Raw genomic sequence first — 26,878 nt, 5'->3', positions numbered from 1 at the left:
TTTTCTCTGCTGGCCAAACCTTTGATAGCATTAACATGTAAAGATACACCTATTCCCGTCCCATGGTCTGAAGATTGTCAGAAAAGTTTTTCCGAATTGCGTGAAGCATTATGTTCGGCTCCTGTGCTGGGTACTCCTGACTACAGCAAGCCTTTTACACTGTATGTGCACGAGAGGGAAGGTTGTGCATTGTCGGTGTTGACACAGTCTTTTGGAGACAAGCAGCGTCCATGCGCGTATTTTTCATCAATTTTGGACCCGGTAGCTAAAGCATTGCCGAGTTGCTTGAGAGCCACAGCGGCAGCAGCTGTTTCTATTCGACAGTCTGCTGGGTTAGTAATGAATAACACGTTGTTTGTGATGGTTCCACATGCAGTGGACACGTTGTTAAACAGAACCAAGACACAGCACTTAACTAGTGCTCGATTGTCAGGTTACGAGTTGACACTGCTAGCGAGTCATGTTCACATACAAAGGTGCAATACATTGAATCCAGCCACGTTATTATGTTTATGTTTATGCAATTTTTATAGCGCGCAACTACCCGGGGGTGTCTTGGCGCTCAGAATACAGAACCATAACTACGGCAGGCAATTATGGTGAAAAGAACCATGTTTTTAGTTTTTTCCTAAAGCTGATGAGGGTAGGGGCAGTTTTGATGTGAAGGGGCAATGTGTTCCAACGTTTGGCTGTGGAGATTGTAAAACACCTGTCACCCCAGTTGGCCTTCTTTGTTCGCGGGACTTTGAGCAAATGAGCAGAGGAGGAGCGAAGTGTTCTAGAATGTTCAAGCGGACAAAGAGCTCTTCTGAGGAACTGTGGGCCCAAGTTGTTAACTGCTTTGTTGGCAATGCAAAGTGCCTTGAATTTTGTCCGGCTCCTGACTGGGAGCCAGTGCAGTTGCCGGATATATGGGGAAATGGATGTAAACTTGGGAACTCCCAGTAGAATTCTAGCCGAGGCATTCTGGACTAGCTGCAGTCTGTTCATAACTTTTTCCTGGGCATTCAGAAGAAGGCCATTACAATAATCTGTTTTGGAAAAGACCAAAGTGCTAATTAGAGTTTTACCGGCTGACGAGGGGAGGTATGGCAGCAGTTTTTTTTATCCTTTTCAGGATAAAAAAAGATGAGGAGACCACGGAGTTGACGTGATGATGAAAAGTCATTTTATCATCAAATACAACTCCAAGGTTACGAACCTTAGTGACTGGTTGAGGTGGAGCTCCCATCTCGGGTGGCCACCATTGAGGGGACCAAGCAGGTTCCAGTTTCCCGAATGTCATAACCTCTGTTTTGTCAGAGTTTAATTTGAGACAGTTTGATGACATCCAGGTACTGATAGCCCGCATTCCCTCTTGGAAGTTTGCAGCAACTGATGTGTCATCACTGTGTACAGATAGCACCAGTTGTGTATCGTCAGCGTAAGTTGTGAGGGCAATTCCGTAGGATTTTATTACCCTCGCTAAGTCCGAAACCTAAATGTTAAACAATGTCGGACTTAGCGAGGAGCCCTGTGGGACGCCACATGGAAGGGTGAAGGTGTGGGAGGTGAAATGGCCCATTTTTACTGTTTGTAGACGGTCAGCAAGGAAGGCTGCGAGAAGTTCTTTCGCTTTGTTCTGAATTCCTATGGCTGAGACACGGTCGATCAAGATGACATGATCGACCGTGTCGAAGGCTGCAGAGAGATCTAATAGTATTAATACAGCTGCTTCTCCCTTGTCCAATGTCATCCTTATTTCATCTGCAGCCTTTAATAACGCAGTCTCTGTACCATGACCCTGTCTAAACCCAAATTGGGTATCGTCCAGTAGGTTGTTTTTGTCTATAAATTTTGATAGTTGTATGTTCATTGTTTTTTCGAAAATGTTAGCTGGGAAACGAAGGCATGCAATGGGTCGGTAACTGGCAGGAAGGAGGGGATCAAGAGTAGGTTTTTTGAGAAGTGGCTTAATGATAGCCTCCTTCCAGACTGAAGGGTAAGTGCCCGTTGTGAACATAGCGTTACAGATGGTCGTCAAAGCGGGGGAAATAGCTTCAGGAATAAGATTGAGAATGGCAGGAGGGCAAGGGTCTAAAGGTGATCCTGATTTAGTACCCGAAACAAGTCGATGGACTTGTTCCTCCGTGACAGCTTCGAAGACCGAGAAGCTAGGTGTATTGCTGTGTGACGATAGATTCGTCGTGGCAGCAGGGGGAACGTGGGTGAAGGCTGAGAAAATGGCAGTGACAAATTGGCAAGAGAGTCGCAAAGGGATTGAGTTCCGTCAAAGTGAGGGGCAGTAGGGTTGGAGAGGTGAGTAACCACCTGAAACAGTTCTTTTGATGAGTTGTTTGCCTGATTGATTTGGGAGGTGTAATAAGATGTCTTTTCAGCGGTAATCAGATCTTTATATTTGGAGAGGGCGCTTTTGTACACAGTTTTGTCCGTAGGATTATAATAGCGGCGCCAATGTCTTTCCAAATTTCTGCAGTGTTGTCTCTGCAGTCGAAGGGATTCCGTGAACCAAGGGGCCGAGGGGAGTTTTCTGCTACGATGGGAAATTTTGAGGGGAGCTAGGTTGTGGCAAGCCATATTTAGGCTGTTAAGATAGTTAGTGGAGGCTAGTGAGGGATCCTGTTCGGTAGTGATAATGTTGTCAAGCAGCAAAGCGGCAAGATGGGGAGGATTGATATTTTCCCAGTCTCTGAAAGTGATAGGAGAAGAAGATGCGGAGGAGAGTGAAAGGGAATTCAGTTTTATGGAAAAACAGACTGCTGCGTGATCGGTCCAAATAAGAGGGATCACCTTGGAAACCAAAATGTGTGGGTTGCTGGTAAATAACCCATCTAGGGTGTGTCCGGCTTTATGGGTGGGCTGATTGACAATTTGCTGTAGGCCGGCCGCTGCTAGATCGTTAATTAGTGCCGCGGTGTCAGGGTCACAAATGGCTTCAAGATGGAAATTGAAGTCTCCCAGTATGGTAAAATGTGGCGCTCCTGCCGAGACCTCGATTAGGTTATTAAGATTGTTGAGAAATTTCAATCTGGACCCTGGGGGGGCGGTAGAGCAAAATGCCTATAAATGATTGGTTACCAGAGAGGCTGATGGTAAAGGAGAAAGCCTCGCACTCACTATATTTAGCGTCTGTAATTTTGACTTTAAGATGGTTCTTATAGATAATGGCTATTCCCCCACCCTTTCTATTAGTTCTATCTAGCCTGCATACGCAGTAATTTTCCGGGGTGGCTGCTTTGAAATCTGGACCTGAGGAGTCATCACCCCAGGTTTCGGTAATGAATAGAAGGTTTAGGTTGTGTGACTCAATGAAATCTGAGATTTCGGTTTTGTGCTTAGGGACAGAGCGCACAATATTGCGATTTCAGTGGAGACCGATGATGTTGAGCAGCATGATTGTCTTTTTAGAACAGAAGAAGAAACAAAAGGGAGAGTGGATTTCAAGGATACTCCCCTTGTAGAGTGTGATGGTACCTTATGGGTGGATGGTTCATGTTACAAGCTTTCGAATGGTGATACAACTGCAGCATATGCTGTCACGACTTTGCATACGATTGTTGAAACTGCACGTATACCACATAATTCAGCCCAAGCAGCAGAGTTAATTGCACTTACAGAGCGCGTGTGCTATCAAAAGGAATGAAAGTGACCATATATACCGACAGTCAGTATGCTTTCGGTGTGGCCCATAGTTTTGGGCGATTATGGAAGGAACATGGGTTCCTGACTTCACATGGAGTTAAAATACAAAATGGTCAGTTGGTGAATGAGCTCCTTGAGTCACTGACATTGCCGCTACAAGTTGCGATTGTGAAATGCAGTGCACACAAGACGGTTACTGATGATGTTGGTCGTGGTAATGCATTTACGGATGAAATCGCAAAAGAAACAGCAAAGAATGTGAAGAATCGGATGTATGTTGCAGGCACTGCAAGATGGGTTGGTGATGTTGGAATGGGTGAAGACACGATAGAGAGTGTGAAGTCTCTTCAAGCCGAAGCTTCAGAGAAAGAATTAAGTATGTGGAGAGAAAGTACGGGTAAACTGGATGAAAATGGTTGTTGGATTGACTTGTCAGAACATCGGCGATGGTTGTTACCCGATGCGTACGTGCTTGCAGTGGTGACAATGGCCCATGGGATGGTCCATATCAGCGTGAAAGGGATTTGTAAGTTGTTGGCCCCAGTATGGCAAAATACTGGAATTCCTAAATGTGCAGAGAATGTGGTCAAAAACTGCATGGTGTGTCTGAAATACAATCCTGGTAGTGGAACCCCAACTCCAGCTGGTAATTTTGCGCCTCCAACGTATCCGTTTGAGGTTTTGCAGCTAGATTTCATCCACATGGAAAGATGCAACAATTTGAAATATGTACTCGTTGTTGTTTGTGCCTTTTCAAGGTGGATAGAAGCATACCCTTTAAAAAAAAACACTGCTCTGTCCACAGCTAAAGCCCTTGTCAAAGAATTTTTCCCTAGATTTGGAATGCCGAGAATGGTCTGGAGTGACAATGGGAGTGAATTTGTGGGTCGAGTGATGAAAACAGTATGTGATGGACTGGGTATCCGGCAAACATTTCACGCTGCAAATCATCCCCAATCAGCTGGATTAGTAGAGTGCTATAATGGCACATTAAAATTGAAGTTGGCCAAGATTCAAGCAAGCTCTGGTCTTAAATGGCCTGATGCTCTGCCTTTAGCACTCCTGTCAACAAGAATGACTGCGCATTCACGAGTGGGACTTAGTCCCTATGAAATCGTGTTTGGCCGCCCGGCCAATATATGGGGAGTGCCAAGGCCTACAAAATTCAGCGAGATCGAACATCCAGTACTGCTTGACTATTTGTATGAATTGACGGCTAAATTGCGTGTTTTACACCAACAGGTGCATGATACTCTGCCTCAGGTCTCTGAAACTCCAGGACATCCTATCAATCCTGGATCATGGGTGCTGGTCAAAAACTTTCAACGGACAAAGAATGATGAGCCCCGTTGGACCGGCCCCCATCTCGTCCTTCTCTCAACGAGATGAGCTGTTCGAGTGAAAGGGAAAAAGAACTGGATCCACGGCGTCCATTGCAAGAGGGTCCCTTTGCCTCTGCCATATGACCGGTGGGTCCAGGAGGGGATCGCTGATTCTGAGACTGAAACCGTGCCTCGTTTTCTGCCGTTTAGCGATGCACGTGTGAAAGGAACTAGCTCTGAGCAGGAAAGCGATGACATTTTGCAAGAGGCTGTGCCACCGTCAATTCGATTGGACACTACAGAGCCTGAACTCTTGTTTCAAGACCAGACAGTACCTGGGAGAAATCGCTACAATTTGAGGCCAAGGACTATGGACAAATAAAATTCTTTTCCTTTCCCTTGCTATTTTTTAATAATTTTGGGAAGTGCAGCTCTCTCTTTCATCTGAGAAACTGGCTTATTTTTGCTTTTTCGAACCGCCATCCGGGTTCAGCTGCAGGGTCGCGGTTGCCCAAGTCTTTGGAGTGCAACTGAAGACGTTAGGTCAGCAGTTCTGGTCGGTCCAAGGAGTTGCCCTGGACTGACAGAAGCATTTCCTTAGCATAGAGCACCCTACCACCGCGAGCAGCACTCAGAGAGGATGGAGTTTTTCGAGAATGAGAGACCTGCTAAACCAATGGACTGCAAAGACAGAACATGTATAATGATGACAAGAAAACGATTTTTGATGTTATGTATTTCCATGTTACTGAGTGTGATGACGATCTTCATAGGATATGTCTTATTCTCTTTCCAAGTAACATTCGCACCAACTGCACAGCCCATACCTCCTCCTACTGTTTCCTCGCATTCCCTTCATCCCCTGCCTGAACACGAGTCCGCTAGAAGATTGGAATTTGTCAATAATTCGTTCATTCAGCTCCTACACCAACACCAACTAGTAGTAAACACAACTAACTGTTGGGTGTGTGGCCTTATGCCCCATACTACTGATAAAGGTATCCCGTACCTACTCCTACCTTTCAGCCATAATGGTTCTGTGTGGGCATATAGAACAATGTTCATGTATGCTCATGAAGCCAACCCCCTACGTTCTGTGAAAGATAATCCCAAGAATAGTGCTCTAGTTAAGGGGATCGTGGATATGATTAGGGAAGAGATTTCCTATGAAACCATCCCAAGAGATGAGACACTAGCATATATTGGCTGGAATATGACAGGATATGAAGTTACTCTGAGTGAGAACCAGCGAGCAAAGAAATCCTCACCAATCTGGATTATACCCCATCAGGGTCACCTATGTTTGCAAGGTTATGGCAAGAATCCCAGAGCTCAGTTAGGGAAAAGTATCTGCGCTGAAACTTACGTTTTTGCATCTCAGACTTCCCCTTCGTTCTTAGCAGCCAAGGGTACCTATTTCATCTGCCATGATAGAGCCTATACATGGTTGCCCCCGGACTTTTCGGGCACATGTTTTGTTTCGTTCCTGCTGCCTCCCACCTACACGACCGCGGCAGATTACCATAAGACAAGGATGGTTAGAGGCGTCATCAGTCAAGATGACACTGCAGGACAAGAATTTGGAGATTTCGTAAAGGGTTCTCTGCCGTTTTGGGGTCCAATGGTTAACAGCAGGAACATAAGGCAATTGACAAGAGTGGTTGAATCCACGGTAGTTGAAACAGCCGGTGCCCTTGGTAATTTGACTGCTGAGCTCCAGTCGGATCGTCTTACGACTCTTCAGAACAGGGTCGCGTTAGACGTCATACTTGCAGACCGGGGTGGGGTATGTAGAGTGATCCAATCTAGCTGCTGTGTTTTTATTCCAGATAACGCTCCAACAGTTTTCCAGGCCATTTCCAAACTGCATAGAATCTCCAAATCTATTCACGTAGATAATGGGGAATGGTCATTGGCGGGGTGGTTCTGGGAACTGATATCCGCCTGGCGTTGGAAGATCCTGATAGTCATTGGAATGATCTTAGCCATTCTTTTCCTGCTCTGTCTGTGTGTACAGTGTGCTCCTGTAATTTGTGGCATCTGCACTACATCATGTATAAGGAAACCTGTAACACGAGACGAGCTAAGCAATAGGATGATGCTACAGCAACATCTCCGCGACTTTATGGACATAGACCTGGATTCAGACTAGCGGGAGTATAGGTTATTGCCTATGTAAGGGCAAAAGGAGGGTCTGTGGTACTGTAAATTTCGGAACCACGTATCTGGCATGATTCTAACGTGATGATTTCTTTATCAACAGACCGAGAATGTTTAGGATACTATGCACAAGCATTTGCGTCACATTCGAGTGACGAGATCGCCTGAAATCAGAGTTTCTGTCCTAATACCTCGAGCTCCATTTTAGGACGACAGCCATTTTGTGATTGCCCTCTCATAGGCAACAGGACTACGGCCAAGGATGGGTCTGAAGGACACACACACCTTCGCTGACTCCTCGGTGACCTGGGTGAACTGACTCCGCTGCCTAAGGCCAAACCTGTTCGGTCAGTTCCCTTCCCGCGGCCGAATGAGATTAGTATCAGGGCCCAGCATATCACGAAACCTTTCATCACACACGAACCATGCCTAATCTTCTACACACCTGCCCCTGTTTCCCTCTTTATGACCCGTTTTACGAGGAGGAGGTGCCCGGTTTTATTGGGTGTCCGTCGATATCTGATGAAGGCGCTACGCTTTGCCGGGTAATTGATTAAGGGCTGAACGAACTGAAATATGTACTTGCCATTATGACTCTGTCTTTTCCTTTGTAATGAATGCATGTGAATGATCATACCGTAAAACGAGGAATGTTTGCCTAAAGCATAATATTTGGTATATAAGGAGAAGGCTGGTTTTCGTAAGTGAGCAGTCTCCTGAGAACATACACGTGTTGTACTTCTAGGATACCTGTTACTGGCTGCAGCCAATAAATACGATCTTTGACTTCACCAAGAAGACTCTGTGTTTCTGTAGTCTGAAACAGGAAGAACTCGAAGTCTTCGGGTGTGTTCCCTGGCACCGCTGGGTTCCGAAAAACCCAGTACTTCAGTAGGCGTGCCAGGGCGGGTCTTATGTGACCTCGCTGACGTCACGTACGACGCCTGGGCGGAGTCGCGTGATTTTGCCCCGGCACGCAGGGATGCTGTGGCAAAAAAGTTTCCAGATCCAGTCTCACGCCTGGGGATAATTCTACGTGAAGGAATCTGCGGATAGTAGTCTCTATCAGATATCAGTATATTTATACAACAACAGAAGGCCATGTACATTGATTCAGCAGTAACTGGTGGAAAATGTGGGAAGGGTAAAAAAAATACAAAGAAACCTTGTAATGACATCATCGTGAAGCCTTTGAAAGAGGAGGATACATCACAAATCGGACAAACGTTTAATATTTGATTACATGGTGCCTCTTTTTAATTCTCTTTTGCACTTCGTTAATTCTCACTCTGGTTTGGGGTTAGTGATCAGGTTGGTGGTAAATCAGCTGCAACTGGTCACAATTCCTAGGAAGCTGTAGGTAGTCAAAGGGGTTTGCGACAGTTTAACCGGTCTTAATTTCTCTGACGTTCTTCAGCTAGGCCTTCTCTCCCTGGCCAGCAAAAACTATAGCTGAAGAACCCGAGGGTGCCCTTAAATAATTCACCTTTTGTCACTGCAGAGGGCCGGCGCTGAACAGGCCTCAGTTCTTCGGTGTTCAGTGGTGGATGTTCCATAGGTCAAAATGTCATTGTTCACATTCATGAACCTGTGACATCTCGCTTTTCTTTTAGTTTTATTAGTGCTTCATCGCAGGAATAAAACATTCAAAGTAACCATTATGGACAGTAAGCACTATCTACGTCATCAATGACACCATGACATAGAAATGTTACATTGAATAGCACCCAAAACATTCATCCTTTGCCCTCTCTCCGTCCTCTCACACAATATCCGCCCCATTTTCTGCATACCATAAAGTTCTCTGGCCTGAATAGTAAAATTGCCTAATCCCCCATTGTAGGTGATTTCTGTCTATAAGACATTATAAAGAGAAAGCAAATAGTATGAACTAGAAATTACAAACTAACATGGCACTTCACAGTGTCTGTCACTGAGTCATATTGACACAGTATCCAAAGAATACACTTTCCACTCCAGGTCCCAATAAAATTTGCAGTCAGTTTTGTAGGTTTTGTACAGTTAAGACCTTAGGAATAGTGCTACCACTTTCGGTAAGAAGGAGGCTCTAGTGCGAAGGACCAACTTATCAGGGAAGATGGTCAGGTGAGGAGGCTTAGATGACAGAACCGGCAATTCACTCACCATCCTGGCAGAAGTTATTGTCACAAAAAAGGCTGTTTTGATGGAAAGCAACTGGAAGGGGCAGTTGTGGAGGTTCAAACAAAGCACACATGAGGCCGGTGAGAACCAAATTAAGGTCACACTGAGGCATGATGAAAAGGGACAGGTGGAAACATATGTACAAGCCCCTTGAGTAATATATTTACAATAGGGAATTTTATTTTAAATAAAGAAGGTTGGCCTGGTAGCTTCGAAAAGGCAGATGAGGCCAAAAGGTACCCCTTAAGAGTGCCCACAGCAGAGCCCTGCCGGGCAAGGGCCAAAATAAATAGGAGAACTTGAGACAGTGAAGCAGAAAGAGGATCAATAGATCTTTCTGTACAATAGGTTACAAATTTGTTCCACCAGCAGGCATGCACGGTCTTGGTAAAGGGACGCCTGGCTGAGAAAATAACATTACAAACTTAGGGAGGAAGGTCGAATGCCATTAACTGTACTGCTCAGTCTCCACGCAAAAAGGCATAGAGTTTACAGGTTCAGGTGGAGGACTCTTCCCTGCTACTGCAACTGAAAATCCTCCCGAAGGGGCAGCCTGATTGGAGGATCAATGCTCAATTGGAGAAGCTCGGGATTCCATACTCTCCGTGCCCAGTCCAGAGCCAAAAGAATGACTTGGGGCTGGTTGCTCCAGATCTTCTTGAGCACTCTGGGTAGGAGTGGTATAGACAGAAAGGCGTATAGAAGGCCTGAGGTCCACTCGCGACGAAAAGCATCTCCGAGCGAGAGCCGCCTTGGAAACACCAGTGCGCAAAACTGCTGACATTACGCTTTCTCGGCAGAGGAAAACCGACCTAACCAAGGCTCTCTCGACTTTTGAAAGAGACCTTGCATCACCTCAGGATTGGGACACCATTCGTGATCCACTAAGCATCAACAGCTGAGTTTATCCGCCCTGGGGTTCAGTGAACTTGCCAGTATTGAGCCACCAGGGATGTACCCTGCTGTCCCAGCCATGCCCAGAAATGCAGGGCCTCGTGGCAAAGGGGCCACGACCCTACCCCACCCGGTTTGTTACAGTACCATCTGGCGGTGGTGTTATTCGTGAACACTTGGACCAACTTTCCCTTGATTGACGGAAGAAAGGCTTTCAATTCCAAGCGAATGGCACAGAGCTCCAGCAGGTTGAAGTGGTGCCGGATTCTGCCGGAGACCAGAGTCCTCTTAACTCGACCTCTCCCAGATGGCCGCTCCATCACAGGAGTGATTCATCTATCACTACTGTGTGATATGGGTGGGGAAGGGAAAGAGGTCTGCTTCTGACCCAATCGTTGTTGGTCAGCCACCACTGCAGGTCCTGCACAATTCCCTCTGAGATCTAGAGCATGTCGGAGAGATTCCCCCATGCTGTGCCCACTGGAACTTCAGGTTCCACTGCAGAGCCCACATATGCCACCTGGCATGTGTCACAAGCATGATGTAGGAGGCCAATAGGCCCAGTAGCCTCAGAGTAATTCTCAACGAAATCCAGGATAGAGTCTGAAACATCAGAACCCTAGCCTGAATATCCTGGACTCGCCTCTCGGGAGGATTGGCCCTAAACTGCACCGTGTCCTGAACAGCTCTGGCGAAAAGGAGCATCCGAGAGGGAGTCACGTGTGATTACGGCACATTGGCGAACCTCCTGCATTCGCTGGGGTTTACTATCATAGTCTGGAGGTGGGAGAGCTGGGGCAAGCTTGCCTTTAACAGCCAGTCGTCGAGATAGGGGGAAGACTGCCACCCCTTATCTGCGCAGATGAGCTGCGACCATCAGCATCACCTTGGTGAAAACCTGAAGGGAACTGGCAAGGCCAAAGGGGAGCACGATTAACTGAAAGTGCTCGTGGCCTACCGTAAACCGCAGGTAGTGCCGATGAGCAGGCAGGACGGAAATGGTAAAATATGCGTCCTGCAAGTCCAACGGTACCATCCAGTCTAGTGGGTCCAGGGCAGACAATACCTGAGCTAGAGTGAGCATCTTGAACTTTTCCTTTTTTATTAAATAGTTGGGGGCTCGCAGATCCAGGATAGGGTGCGGGCCCTTTTCCTTCTTCGGGACCAGAAATTAGCAGGAATAACAACCACAACCTACATCTAGCACTGGAACCCTCTCTATGGCTCCCTTGGCCAAGATAGTAATGACATACTCCTAAAGAAAAATCAGGTGATCCTCCGTCAGCCGGTCATAAGTCGGAGGCATAGAGAGAGGGGTAGTCTCTAAGGAAAGAGAGAAGCCCCTTCGGACTATCTGAAGAACCCACCTGTCGGACAAAATGTTTTGCCAGTGGTGGAGAAGAGGGCTGATCCTACCACCAACTGGCCACCCATGATCTTTAAGGGTCAGACTAGGAGGGCTTGGAGGCCGAGGTGGTGGCCTGACCTGACTTCTGTCCGCCTGACCCACAGGGTAGGAACAAATAGTGCCCACGTCCATTCAGAGATTGTTGAACTTGCACCGCCTTTTAACTGGGGTATGGCTGGCACAGTTGAAAGCCCTTTCCGTAGCTACGAAAGGGGCGAAAAGCAGGCGGGGGAATGTGTGGCCACTGAGAGGCCCAAGGACATGTCCATAGCCCGTGATTATTTGAAAGGACTCTACAGCCATGTCTGCTTTGTCTCCAAAGAGACAGGTGCCATCAAAGGACATGTCCATGAGGGAAGCCTGGACATCCCCTGAAAAGCCAGTAGTTCTCAGCCAGGCATGGCGTAGAAAAGACACCAATGACATCGGTCTGCCCAGCGAGTCGGTCGTGTCAAGCCCACAACAAATGGTGAACTTTTTTGCATCTGTCTGGTCTGATACTGCTTGGGAGAGGATGGCCCTGGCCTCCTCTAGGACCTGTGGAAGCATTTGCGCAACTGTTTCCCACAGGAAGTGGGAATAACGGGCCAATAGGCATGCAGTGTTCAGTGACTGCAATGCAAGGCTAGCAGAACAAACAATTTTCTTACCCCAACTATCCAGCCTCTTGGATTTCCTGTCCGGGTGTACAGGCGGGAATGTGCCTTGTGAGGTAGAGGCTTGGACCACCAGGCTCTCAGGAGTAGGGTGGTTGGTGAGGAAATTTGGGTCATCCGGTGCAGGGCGATGGCGGTGGGCGATTGTCCAATTCACAGGAGACCCTGTGCTGGGCTTGAACCAGGTTCCCAGAAGGACATCAGTCAAGGCCTCATTGAATGGCAGGAGGGGTTTCGAGGAGGAGTCACCCGGCTGCAAAACCTCCATCAAGATGTTTGTCTTGACTTCCACTAAAGGAAGCTAAAGGTGCAGGACCTCAACTGCCCTTCTCACCACCATAGCCTATGAAGCTCCCTCCTCCGTAGCCACATTAGGGGGAGAAAGAAGGCTAGAATCTGGAGAGAAATCCAGTCCAATTGCCTCATCCAATTCCTCATACCAGTCCATTTCGTATTCAGGCGGTCTTGCAAAGGACCCCTCCCAGTCCTCCTCCACCCGTAGCCCTTCAAAATAAGGTTGAGGAACCTACCTAGGACCCAAGGGTGCCGTCGGCGCTGCAGTCAGCATCAGTAGGTGCAGATCTGGCTCTGGGCCGTCGGCGTTGGTCCCGATCCACCACTGGATCTATTGGGGGGCATAGGTGTCGGATCTGCCAGTGTGGAACCCGTTGGAGCCCCCTCTCAGACACCAGGGCCCAAAGGAGCGCTGGGAGGGTCAAGTCGCCCAAATAGGAGGGACAGGGCGTCATAAAATTCTTTGAGCTGGGCGGGGGTCGCTCCAGCTCCCAGGAAGGCAGGGAAGCGCAGAGCCGACCCAGGTGCAGGTTCTGCAGAACGAGGCCTAGAGTGCAGAGACTCCTCTGTCACGTCAGCCGACAGATGGGGAAAAATTGAAGCACACTTCGACTTCTTGTGTTTTTTATGCCTCTTACCTGACCTACCCGACGACTTCGAGTGGGAGGACGAGGACATAGGACTCCTGAGTGGTGCCTGGACCTTCCTCTCGACCGGGACCAGGACCGAGAACAAAACATCTGGGGCGAACGAAGCGGTGCTGAGTGCAGGGCTGAAAACCACTTTAGGGACCACTTCAAAGCCATGGCCCGGCAGTCAGAGCATGACTTCAAGTGGTGGGAACGCTCCAGGCACCATAGACCAATCAAGTGTGGATCTGTCACCGACATGGCGTGGTGGCAGACACCACATGGTTTGAATCAAGAAGTCTTCTTTGACATGTTGGAAAAACCTACACACCAAAAAAGTTAGACAAAACGTTGAAAAAACCCTATCAAAAGGTGACAGAGGGTAGCTCTCTTCATGGACTGAGCTGGCTAGCGTAGAAAGAACACAAACTACGCAGGCACTCCGAGGTGGCACCTATATAGGGCAAACTGATGTCAGAACAGCGGAGATGGCGCCAACGACATCACGCTGAACTGACCACCGCACCTACTGGCTCACACAGGTAATGGTAAGGAATGTGCGGCTAGATGTCTCTATCAGACCCAGAAATCAACATTTTATCTGTTTACAGCTCGTCTGAATTAGAACTATAATGTTGGCCCAAAGGCCCTTTTTATCCTATGTGGATATTTCAAGATTGACATCAGAAATGTACAAATCATTGGGTGTTTGGCATTCTGTGAAGATCTTTCAATGCAAGGAATCCAGATTTGAGTTAGGGCTAGACAAGGGCTCTTCAGTATAGACAACTCATTAGGTAGGCGCCTCAGTTAGTACGTCAACTGTGGCAAAAATAAAAACTGTTGAAAATAACCTGGTCCAAAAATCTACAGCCAAAACAACGAGGTGACCAACCAATGTCACTGGTGCATTTCTAGATCTTTTAGAGTGGTGTTATTCAAGTCAATGACTATCTGGCAGTTATGTGTTCAATGGGGGCACTTGTAATACCAAGACAGCACTGCTATGCCACCTCCAAGTGTACCTGAAGTCTCAGGCCCAACATTTGTTTGGTGGCATAGGTATGGACTTGACCAATGCCATTCACCGACCTTAAATGCATTACCCTTTCCCCTGGGAATCATACTTTATGGCGTTAACAAGAATTTCAAATATTAAAATCTCAAGAGCTGGATGAGATAGAAGTACAGTAAAAATGGTTCCGGAATCATAAAAAACAGAGTAATCAAACACTGCTGGACCTCTAGTCCAGCATCTTAAGGTCCACTACCTGCTTTTCTGTCTGGGAATGGGACAGGGAGCAATGCCGGAACAGAAAGGCTCGCCAGGTCAGGGACATGTGATGCAGACCTGGCCAGCTGGGCTTCAGTGATCTTGTTGCTCCTGCCTGACCTCAGTCCATTGAGGTGTCCTCCATGCAGATTCTCCGGTTAGCTTGGGGGTGTGAACATCTTTCAGAGATCAGGTCAAACTCTTTTCGGAGGTGGAGTCCAGCTCTTTGTGCAGACAGATAGGATCATCATCTCTCCAACTTGTGAAACCAGTAAAGACGCCCTAATGCATTTATAACTGTATTGCACGGGCTCCATATTGAAAACGCGCCGACATATTGGACTTCAAAAATGCAATATTAATCATGGCTGACAATCTGGCTAGGTAAATTAAAACAGCTGGTTCAAGGCTGTCAGTATTTATCCTCCTCTTGTGGCCATGGCAGGAAGACAGAGCTAACTAGAGGGGTGTTTTTTGTTTGTTGCAAGGTTCATGTATAACCTCCAATCACGGAGGAGTGCAGCATCCCTTTGACACCACTTTTCCAGGACTTTTGGAGCAAGGAGTTTGGTAAAGATGATTTTGCGTATCGAGGGCAGAGTGCCCAGCACAGGTTGCAGACGTGCGCAACCCAACAACAAAGCAAGAAGATGGGGGAGCGGGAAACCTATAGTATCAATGGGATGGGCCGGGAGCCTCCACCCACTCATCAGGGAGAATACGTTTCAGGGAGGGTATCCTGAGCAGCGGTACGTCCACCTTGGAATAATGTAGCCTGCACGAAAGAGGGTCCTATCTTGTATACTACACACGCAGGGACCAAGTGACACCACCGTTCACTAAGTGTGAATAAGCCACGTATAGGAACATACACCTAAGTCTTATCATGTCACAAAATGAAAGCAAGCAACACCAGGTTCTGTGACTGGATAGTCCTACAACTGTGGGGGCTAATAGCCATCTCCCTGCTGCTGTAAAGAGGCCTGCGTCACTAAACTATTGATTAGCTGCCGCCACTGCCAGTTACCTTATAGTCTTGGTTCAGATAAAAGCAGTCATTCTCAATCAGATTGGGGTACATTTTGAGAATCTCATGCTCACAGAAAATATTAGAAAAATAAAAGAATGATGTACCTCCAGTGAACTTGCGTGATTGTCAGAGCAGCACAGCGCAGCACAATTCTAAACATGTTGAGGACTGAAGTCCCAACATTCAGCACCTATACTGAGTGGTGAAAGCTCCCACTTGTGTTCTATGTGAGGCCTACATTACTGTCATACATCCGGGAAGATTCCTGCCTACCTGCTGGGGATACCGCTGCTGCTGCTGCATTCCGCCATCGACGCTGCAGCTCCTGGGCTCCCTTCTGCTCCGTGTCTCCCCCGCCACCGCCACTTTACATCGCGGTCGAGCGCGGGGGGAGACTACAGCCCCCAGACTACCTTGCGGCCGCTGACGCCGCCAAACGCGCCCGGAGGCGCTTAAAAGTGCACGGCTCCCTCGGGGGAGCGGGTAATACATCCGGGAAGATTCCTGCCTACCTGCTGGGGATACCGCTGCTGCTGCTGCATTCCGCCATCGACGCTGCAGCTCCTGGGCTCCCTTCTGCTCCGTGTCTCCCCCGCCACCGCCACTTTACATCGCGGTCGAGCGCGGGGGGAGACTACAGCCCCCAGACTACCTTGCGGCCGCTGACGCCGCCAAACGCGCCCGGAGGCGCTTAAAAGTGCACGGCTCCCTCGGGGGAGCGGGTAATACATCCGGGAAGATTCCTGCCTACCTGCTGGGGATACCGCTGCTGCTGCTGCATTCCGCCATCGACGCTGCAGCTCCTGGGCTCCCTTCTGCTCCGTGTCTCCCCCGCCACCGCCACTTTACATCGCGGTCGAGCGCGGGGGGAGACTACAGCCCCCAGACTACCTTGCGGCCGCTGACGCCGCCAAACGCGCCCGGAGGCGCTTAAAAGTGCACGGCTCCCTCGGGGGAGCGGGTAATACATCCGGGAAGATTCCTGCCTACCTGCTGGGGATACCGCTGCTGCTGCTGCATTCCGCCATCGACGCTGCAGCTCCTGGGCTCCCTTCTGCTCCGTGTCTCCCCCGCCACCGCCACTTTACATCGCGGTCGAGCGCGGGGGGAGACTACAGCCCCCAGACTACCTTGCGGCCGCTGACGCCGCCAAACGCGCCCGGAGGCGCTTAAAAGTGCACGGCTCCCTCGGGGGAGCGGGTAATACATCCGGGAAGATTCCTGCCTACCTGCTGGGGATACCGCTGCTGCTGCTGCATTCCGCCATCGACGCTGCAGCTCCTGGGCTCCCTTCTGCTCCGTGTCTCCCCCGCCACCGCCACTTTACATCGCGGTCGAGCGCGGGGGGAGACTACAGCCCCCAGACTACCTTGCGGCCGCTGACGCCGCCAAACGCGCCCGGAGGCGCTTAAAAGTGCACGGCTCCCTCGGGGGAGCGGGTAATACATCCGGGAAGATTCCTGCCTACCTGCTGGGGATACCGCTGCTGCGGCTGCATTCCGCCATCGACGCTGCAGCTCCTGGGCTCCCTTCTGCTCCGTGTCTCCCCCGCCACCGCCACTTTACATCGCGGTCGAGCGCGGGGGGAGACTACAGCCCCCAGACTACCTTGCGGCCGCTGACGCCGCCAAACGCGCCCGGAGGCGCTTAAAAGTGCACGGCTCTCTCCGCGTCGCGGGACGCGCGCGGGCGACGCCGGGCTAAGCCCGGGACAAGGGCGGGACCGTCTGTGGCCGTCCGGGGCCGGAGGAGGCCGGGCTGGGCCCCTCCTCTAAGCTTTGCTCCCCGGTTCAGTAGTGTTTGAACTCTCACTGGCTATTGCTATTGTTCTTATTCTAGTCAGTCATTCTTTTTGGTGTAGAGTGTGCTCCTTTTTATTGTTGGATTTTACCGATTTGTGCCACAAGGTTTTCATTGCTTATTGTCGTGGGCACACTAGAATCATGGGGAAGCACTCCAAACTTACAGCTAGTCGTCCGATGACTAGACAACTGGCGAACTCTACCTCTCAGTTCCCGAGTCTTACAGCGATTGACAAGATGCTGCAAAAGACAATTGGGGTGGTGGCTACAGCCATTGAAAACACAGAAAAACGGCTGTCGATTACACCGGCATTCAATATGGCCCCCCCTCTAGATGGTTTGTCTGATTATTCTTCTTACCAGGTGGATCCTGATGCCATGTCTTCTATGCTGCCCTCATTCACACAATTACCGTGCGCTCAGGCTCAAATAGATGAGCCAGCGCTAGTGGAAGAGGGGTTATCATCATCCTCCTTTGTTTCTATTGTGGCCCCTATAAAGCAGGCTAAGCCAAGGAAAAAACAAAAAAAACAGAAATTAAGAAAGAGGAGATTTTTACCAGCCCCTGTTCCAGACAGCTCTCCCCCTTCGGCCCCGATCCTTCGCCCCCCTACTTCTATCCCTCCGACCTGGGCGACTACTCTTTTAATTGATCTCCAGTCACACATAGATCAGTCTCTAAACCTCCTGGCTAAATCCCTGTCATCCAAAATTGACAGGTTGGTTTCCCTAGTTAACTCTAAAGGTTTTGGGAAGAAGCAGCCTATCCAGGACCCTAAGGCCAATTTGGGCAGTTCGGAGGGTGCTAGTCTTCAAGTAAATCTATCTAATTCTACCCCCCTTTCTCAACCACCTTTACCCCCGACCCAGGTGTCCACGGATCTGGGCCAGCCTCCTATGGTGCATTCAACTGCCCCCTCCCTCAACGCTGGACCTCATTTGTCCCTGACTGTGCCCCGAGTCCCTACTGTTGTTCCAACCCATGAGTTGCCAACCCACTGCAGGGATTTAGTTTCTCGGAACACAGACGGGGCCGGTCCCCGCCTACCTGAGGGGGGGGACCGACCCCTCCGGAGCTTGGAAGATTCCCATCTTCTGGTCCAGCTTCCTCCGGAGGCAGCACCTTATGTGATTGTGCTCACGGGAGTTCCATCGGTAATGAATGGAAGGGGGGAATCCTATCTTGAACTAAAAAACAAAGTCATCCACTGGCTGTCCAAAAATAGACCTTTGAAGGGAGTAGGGAGAGGGGAGATCCTTCACGTTCGGAGGGTTAACTGGCTAGGGACCCGCTCAAAAGACATAGGGGGGGACTGTGTCTTGATTAACTTTAGGGACCCCAGAGTAGTAGATTACATTCTGATGCAGGGAGGGCAGTACAGAAGGGGTGCTCTGGAGGCATTGCATTTGGGGTATTTTTATTCCATCTCCAACACTTTGGTCTCAGCTGATTTACCTTACTTCCACCAGGCCCCACACATTTCGTATTTTAACATCCCGGTTGAAAACCGTTTTGGTGCGCTAAATGAGGTGGACTGACCACTACAACCGAGTCCTTACAAGGGAGAGTTGACGCCCGTGGGGGGGAGCCAGGCTGAGGATGTTTATGATATAATGACGAAGGTTGCCCCGGGATCGGTGAATGGCCCCGAGCCCCTTTCTCCTCTGTCCCTGTCTCCCTGTCTACCAGTGGGCTATTTAGGGTCGAACCCCCTTGTCCATTCTGCTTCCCACAGCCCCCCTTCTCCCACCCCTCCGGTTGACAGCCCACCTTGTATACCATTCCGGAAACCATTAGTTGGGTCCTGGAATGTGGCCGGTTTAGAGTCCAAACTCTCTGATCCCGAGTGGGGAGAGTTAATGGACAAATATGACATCTGTATATTTCAAGAAACCTGGCTACGGTCTATACCTCGGAGGGTGGGTTACGCATCTTTTGCAGCCCCAGCAGTCCAGGGGTTGCGTGGGAGACCTTCAGGGGGTCTAGCTGTTTGGGTTGCAACACACCTGGGGTGTTCAGTAAAGCCACTGGATTCAAAGTCCCCTGATATTCTATGCCTCCTACTAACTTTTCCTGCTAGCTATTCACTAGCAGTTATAAATGTGTACTTGCGCCCCCAGCCGGTTCAGTTAGGTTTGACGATTCTGGGCGCCCTGGATAATGTTCTACATTCTCTTCCACAGGCGTCCCATAAACTTATTGGAGCAGATCTCAATTGCCACTTCGAACCTCTCCCAGGGATTCCTTCCCCCACCTGTGAGGAGGACGAAATGTATTTAATCCCTGATCTCATTTCCTACCCGGCCAAACGTCTCTCCCCCCTTGCCCTCGAGATTAATAGGCTTACCATTGCACACTCCTTGCGGGCCTGCAATGGCAGACTCTGCCCGGACGTTCCGGGGTCTTTTACCTTCAACAGAGCTGGGAGCTGTTCGTCCATTGACTATGTTCTGGTGAATGTAGAATTCTGGGGCCATTTGGCCTCTTTTTCTATTATCCCAAGGGCCGACAGCGATCACAACCTATTGTCTCTGGAACTGATTAACAATCTAGGTGGTAGTGAATCCTCTAGGCCCCAATCTCCATTACATAGTGAGAATTTGGCCCTAGTGGCAGGTGGCAGACGGATCAGGTGGGAAAGGGTTGCGACTGACGATCTAAAGTTGGCTGATTTATATAGTGCTGTGACCTGCTCTCTGGAAGCAGTCCTCCATCTTTTGAGTCCTGCTGGGGATATTCCGCAGTCCCGCTTTTTTGAACTCCAGACTATTCATAAGGATTTTCTTGGTAGTTTGGCTAGCTTCTTCTCCTACAACCCCATGGTCTCAAAACCAAGGCCCCTTAGGCCCGAGCATTGGTTCAATGGTACCTGTAGGCGGGCCAAGTCTGCCCTGCTAATAGAAGTGAAAGAGGGCACGCTGTCCAGTATCCGGGCAGCCAGGGCCACTTATAAAGACCTGATCAAGGAAGCAAAAGCCGAGTGGGAGGATCTAAGGTGGCAAAATTTACTCCAAGCTCTAGCTGACCGTGATTCGAGGGCGTTTTGGAACATTGTTCGATCGGGCTCGGTAGCCAGCACCCCAGCATTTATTCCTAATCTTAGTGAGGAGGTCTGGCTCGCCCATTTCCAACCCCTCTTCTCGGCCAGTAACCCTCCGGCTAGCAACGTTGCAGGCCTCTTACAGATTGATACTGCAATGGACTTGCTGAGCCAGGTAGAAACTGAGTCTAGCCTCTTTTCTCTCCCAGAGATTGAATTGGCCCTCAATTCCCTTTCGGTGGGGAAAGCTCCAGGGCTCGACAAGATCCCCGGTGACCTCTACCGAAGTGATGTAAAAATCTGGGCACCTTATATATGTGTATATTTTAATGCTATTTTGCAGGGCCTTAGGATCCCGGACACCTGGCTGGGTGCAGAAATTATTCCCATCCATAAAAAATCTTCCCCATTGGACCCAGCCAATTACCGCCCCATAAGCCTGATTGACGTTCTTCAGAAGCTGTTTGCCCGAGTCCTATTATCCAGACTGCAGTTCTGGATGGAGGACCAACACATTCTAACCTCCCTACAGGCGGGATTCCGAGCTAAGGTTTCTACTATTGATCAACTATTTAGATTACTTTTAATCTATTGGAAAACAGTCAGCATGGGTGCCGGTAACTTGTATTTGATCTTTGTGGACCTTCGGTCCGCTTTTGATATGGTGCAAAGGGAAAAACTTTGGGCCATTTTGCTAGAGATGGGTGCCCCTCCCTATCTTTGCCACTTATTCAAACGTCTCCACCTAGGCACCTATGCAAGGGTGAGATATGGGAGAGGCGGGGAACTTTCTAGGCCTTTCCCGGTAGAGAAGGGTGTGAGGCAGGGCTGCGTCCTGGCCCCCACCCTTTTCTCCCTCTTCATTAATGGGCTGATTGAGTACCTTTTGTGCTCCGCTAACCTGGACTCCCCTGTTTTGGCGGGTCGTAAGGTCCCGGCCCTGATGTTCGCTGATGATACGCTCTTGTTATCTCAATCTTACATGGGCATACAGCGTACATTAGAGGCCTTTTGCTCGTTTTGTAAAATCAGGGATCTGGAACTGAACCTTTCTAAGACCAAATTTATGGTGTTTGGTTCCAATTCGCTTAACTGCCCCCACCCCAAACTAGGAGAGATTGAATTGGATAGGGTTGCCACGTTTGACTATTTGGGGGTGACCCTTAATGATAAAATGAATTGGGGATCCCATTTGGCAAAGGCTAATTTGAGACTAGCCCAATCAGTGGGGGGTATCCTGAAGGTGTTTAATAATTCTTCGTGCAAACCTCTGGGCCCCCCGATGGAAATCTACAAATCACAAGCCAGAGGAGGAGCACTTTATGGTGCTGAATTATGGGGATATTCCACCCCCGCCTCCCTCTCATCTATTGAGAATTCCTTTATTAGGAGATTGCTGAATTTACCTGTCAGCACCCCACTAATCCCTCTGAGATGGGATCTAGGTTTGATTTCCATAGAAGAGATTGCCCTGAATCGTCCTCTTCAGTTCTGGAGGCGTCTTTGGTCAACGCCCGAGTTGGAAAGCTATAGGCTCGATCTCGGTGACATTTTGGCAAGGGGCAATTCGGATAAGATCCCCTGGCTTGCCCACATAAAAAACCTTTGCAACCTAATAGGGATGAGGAATTTATGGTCTGCACCGGAAGTGACCTGCTGTACAATCTCGAAGAACTTATTGAGGGAGGTTTTGAAATCCTTTAGGAAGGGTATCTTACTCCATTCCTCCCTGGGTAGGCTCACTGATACCTTTCTGGATATTAAGTGCAGCCCCCAATTTGAAGTCTTCCTAGACGTGATCCAACCTCCTCTGGCTAAGAAACTTTATATACAGCTTAGACACGGCTCCCTTCCACTGAGAGATTTCACCCATAGATGGTCTAACGTTGCAAACCTCGTTAGCTCTTGCCCCCTATGCTCTGCCATTCGCGAAACAGAGTTGCATGTTGTTCTCTTTTGCCCCTTATACAATATTGCACGAAAAAAATGGATCATCCAGCTATGCAAGTCTAGGGGCCTTAGGGACTACAAGGAGGTGTTCAGAATTCTGAAATATGACACCACCCCTTTGGTAGTGTTTGCAATGGCTAAATTCCTCCTCTCAATGTGGTTCGCCAGGTCCAAATTTTTGTCTTCTGCTACTTAGCCCCCTGAGTCAGTACTACCCTGTTCATCATCATAGTACTTTGAGGTATATGTGTATGTTACTGGCCCTGGATCAATTCTAACTTTTTTCCCGTTTCGTGGAACAGATCTTGTTTTTATGGTGTTTGTTCTATGGAACTGTTTTAATGTTTTAATGGATTTCACTCTATACAATGTTATTTAATCATGTTTTTTAATGTATTTATGTATTTATGTCTTTTTATGGTATTTTACCGAAATAAAAGCTTTGACTGACTGACTGACTGTCATAGCTCTTGTACACATTATTATGCAAGAGAGCCTGTACTGATGCTGTTCACATTGAACCTGGTCTGTTTGTGAAGAATGCTTGCACAGCCGCTTCCATGCTTCCCTTGTTCAGATTGTGCAACTGAACGTTTCCTAGCTGCTTCATGTGCTGGCTGCTTTGTGCGTGTGAGGCAAACCTGCACTCCTGCTGTGTGCACCGTACGTGTTGAGCTGCACGTTGTGTGCAGATAACGCTTGGACTGCACATTTCTATGCTAACCCCTCTGTACGAAGGAAGCTCATACTATTGCAGCCTTTACACAGCATCTGCTGTCTATGGGAACCTTTGATTGCGGTTGCCTGTTTTACTTTCTTTAATGTGTGAGGGATCTCTTGATCTACAAGTGCTAATCCAGTCGTTAGTGCCTGTGCCGTACCTGTCCAATAAGGTAGCCCGGTACTGTACTGCTATTGCCAGCGCTACGCATAAAATGAACAGACTGGCAACATATTTCCTGACCATAATGTGCACAGTGTGTAAGCAAGGGACATCTGCAATACTGCTTCCCATGATGCATCAGAGACAGGTGCCCTGTGATTCACCTGTTTCACTAACAAGGAAATATTTTAATGCACATGCCCATGACGCAACCAGTGGCGTAGTTTAGTAACTGAGATTCAGGCGTGTCAATCTCAAAATTCCCAACTAAACAAGTGGTGGGCAGTAAGTTGGAGGGACGAGATGAACAAGGTTTGGGATGGACTGCTCCCTTGAGGAGCAGGGTCACTACTGATTTGCATTAGGTGGGTCTTGGCAGTAGCACAGTGGGCGAAACAAGATAGGTTGAAATGTTACTTGGAGGAATTGACACAGGCTTGTCTATTTGCAAGTATCCATTCCATTACCTTTTGGGTGTTTGATTGCCAATAGTAAGCCAGAAAACCTGAGACTGGCACAGCTTTCCAAGCCTACTATTGCCAATGTTTGTGAATTCCAAAATGTAGTCAATATGCGCCTATTCAAAGAGTAATCCTATGGGTGCAGATTTACTACTTTTTTGGTAAATCAGTCACTATATTTGCACTCTAAAAAATTAACAAGTTAAAAGTTCTTAGAGAAGTGAGAAAAATCAATCACCGCAGAGCAGAACCAACTCACTGCCCGCAGACTCACAACTCAAACACTGTCCGTAGAAGCTAGGCCCCTGACCATCCCACCTGTGTCTGTTAGTTCTCCCTTGGACCTCATGTCTAGTGTCACGTGCAACACAATGCCCTGGAGTCCGTGCTCTGGAATCACTTATTTTAAATGAATTTTAACTACACACACTCTTCTTCATCTTTGCTACAAGAAGTCTTGATGGAGAATTGTCAAATCAGTGCATGTAGGCAGGGCTGCATGTTTCCAGGCTTTGTCTTTAACAAATCATTTTATCAAGTGACTGATGCACTAAAGTGGCCCTATGCACTAATCCCAAGACGCAAATAGAGGTGGGCTTACCAAGGAAAACCAGAGCCAGAACTAAGAGAAAGGTCTGGCTTGGCTTTAAGAGCCCATGCATGAGCCGAGTCCTGAAAACGTATGGCATGCATATCACGCAACAAACAATGTAAAAATATGATAGTCTCTTTAAAATTCAAAAAAAGTATATTTCTGTAACGTGCAGAAGCATTTCGTCTTAGTACATCAGATTATATCACTGCATGAACAGACATTCATTGAAAGTGATAGTTTTTAAACATGAACTTAGCAATATTAATGGCTCCCCCAGCAACGCCATTAGTGAACTAAGAGGTGACAGTAGTCCTGTAAAACCTAAACATGGCCCATATTCTTATTATAGATGGAGCACCCTCGCCCAGAACCCACCCACAGACCCGACAGACCCCGACGCCGCCGCCGCTCACAACCTCGGACAGTGGATCATTGACTGCGCCAACACCCTCACCCCACTCAAGAAGCCCCCAAACACCCACACCAGCAAGAAAGCCAGCTGGTTCACCGAAGACCTCCAGGCCTCCAAGCGAACCTGCCGAAAACTCGAAAACAACTGGATACATGAACGAACACCGGAAAACTACACAGCCCACAAAAACGCCACCCGCAGACACCACCACCTTATCAGATCCACCAAAAGAACCTACTTCAAAGACTGCCTAGACAACAACGCACACAACAGCAAAGAGCTCTTCAGCATCGTGAAGGAACTCTCCAACCCCAGCTCCAACACCAACGACATCCCACCTTCACAAGACCTGTGCGACACGCTGGCCACTTTCTTCCATCGCAAGATCGCAGACATCCACGACAGCTTCAACGCCACGACCACCCCGGCAACCACTAAGACCCCCGCTCCCACGACCACCACCCACACCAACCGCCTACTCTCCTGGACCAACATCAACGACGACAACACCATCAAGATCATGAACACCGTCCACTCCGGATCCCCAACAAAACCTTGCCCACACCACATCTTCAACAAAGCCAGCAGCACCATCGCGCCCCATCTCCGGAAAACCATCAACATCTCCTTCGAGACAGCGACATTCCCAGAGAGCTGGAAGCACGCAGAGATCAACGCCTTACTCAAGAAACCCAAGGCGGACCCCAAGGACCTCAAGAACTTCCGGCCCATCTCACTACTCCCGTTCCCGGCGAAGGTCATTGAAAAGGCCGTCAACAAGTAACTGACCAGCTTCCTCGAGGAGAACAGCATCCTGGACCCGTCCCAGTCCGGGTTCCGCAGCAACCACAGCACCAAAACTGCCCTCATCGCCGCCACCGATGACATCAAGACCCTGCTAGACAACGGAGAAACCGCGGCCCTCATCCTCCTGGACCGGTCAGCCGCCTTCGACACGGTCTGCCACCGCACACTACGAACACGCCTCTATGACGCCGGAATCCAGGAGAAGGCCCTAGACTGGACATCCTCCTTCCTCTCCGGCAGAACACAGAGCGTCCGCCTCCCCCCCCTTCCGCTCTGAACCCACCAGGATCATCTGCGGTGTACCTCAAGGCTCATCCCTCAGTCCAACACTGTTCATCGTCTATATGGCACCGCTCGCCCACGTCGCACGACCTCAACATCATCTCCTATGCTGACAACACCCAGCTGATCCTCTCCCTCACCAAGGACCCCCACACCGCCAAAACCAACCTCCACGAAGGAATGAAGGCCATCGCCGACTGGATGAGGAACAGCCGACTGAAGCTGAACTCGGACAAGACGGAGGTCCTCATCCTCGGATCTACCCCCTCGGCCAGGGACGATTCCTGGTGGCCGACTGCACTAGGAACACCCCCAACACCCACCGACCACGCACGCAACCTAGGGGTCATCCTCGACTCTACCCTCGCCATGACGAAGCAGGTCAACGCCATCTCCACCTCCTGCTTCAACACCCTCCGCATGCTCTGCAGGATCTTCAAGTGGATCCCCACTGAAACAAGGACGGTCACCCAGGCCCTCGTCAGCAGCAGACTGGACTACGGGAACGCTCTCTACACAGAAGCCTCGGCCAAACTCCTGAGACGGCTCCAACGCATCCAGAACGCCTCCGCACCCCTGATCCTCGACATCCCTCGCCGCAGCCACATCACACCCCACCTGAGAGACCTGCCCTGGCTCCCTGTCAACAAGTGGATAACCTTCAAACTCCACACTCACGCACACAAGGCACTCCACAACACCGGACCAGCATATCTCAACAACAGACTCAGCCTTAACACCCCCACATGCCAGCTCCGCTCCGCAGACCTCGCCCTTGTCCCCCGCACTCGAAGAGTGACCGGCGGCGGCAGATCATTCTCCCACCTCGCCGCCAAGACATGGAACACCCTCCCCATCCGCCTACGGCAGACCGAAGACCTCTGACCTTCAGAAGACCTCTCAAGACCTGGCTCTTCAAACAGTAGCAGCTTCCCCCCCCCCCCCGCCCCGCCCCTCTTGAGACCCTCACGAGTATGTAGTGCGCTTTACAAATGCTTTGATTGATTGAGCAACATTATAGACTGCTAAACATAAGAGGTGCTGTATAGCGCACATTACCTGAACTCGAGCATTTAAAACTGCTCTAATATGCGGTAATAAAAAAGAAAAAGGAGGTTCTGTGAAATAAAATGTTTAACTAGGATCACACCATTTAAAGACGCAGGGAAGCCAG

General features: G+C 49.2%; 1 protein-coding gene across 1 annotated transcript; it reads left to right on the top strand.

The window, feature by feature from the left end:
• Positions 1-5,626: 5,626 nt before the first annotated feature.
• Positions 5,627-7,116, top strand: LOC146810614 (endogenous retrovirus group PABLB member 1 Env polyprotein-like). The gene has a single exon (XM_085614433.1). It carries the CDS (start codon positions 5,641-5,643, stop codon positions 7,114-7,116), a length of 1,476 nt encoding a protein of 491 aa, XP_085470559.1. The 5' UTR covers positions 5,627-5,640.
• The last annotated feature ends 19,762 nt before the right edge of the window (positions 7,117-26,878 follow it).

Source organism: Triturus cristatus, chromosome 7, assembly GCF_964204655.1.
Source record: "Triturus cristatus chromosome 7, aTriCri1.1, whole genome shotgun sequence".
In the NCBI taxonomy this organism is placed as follows: Eukaryota; Metazoa; Chordata; class Amphibia; order Caudata; family Salamandridae; genus Triturus; species Triturus cristatus.
Note: the sequence above shows the minus strand (reverse complement) of the source record. Positions and strands in the feature narration are given on the sequence as shown.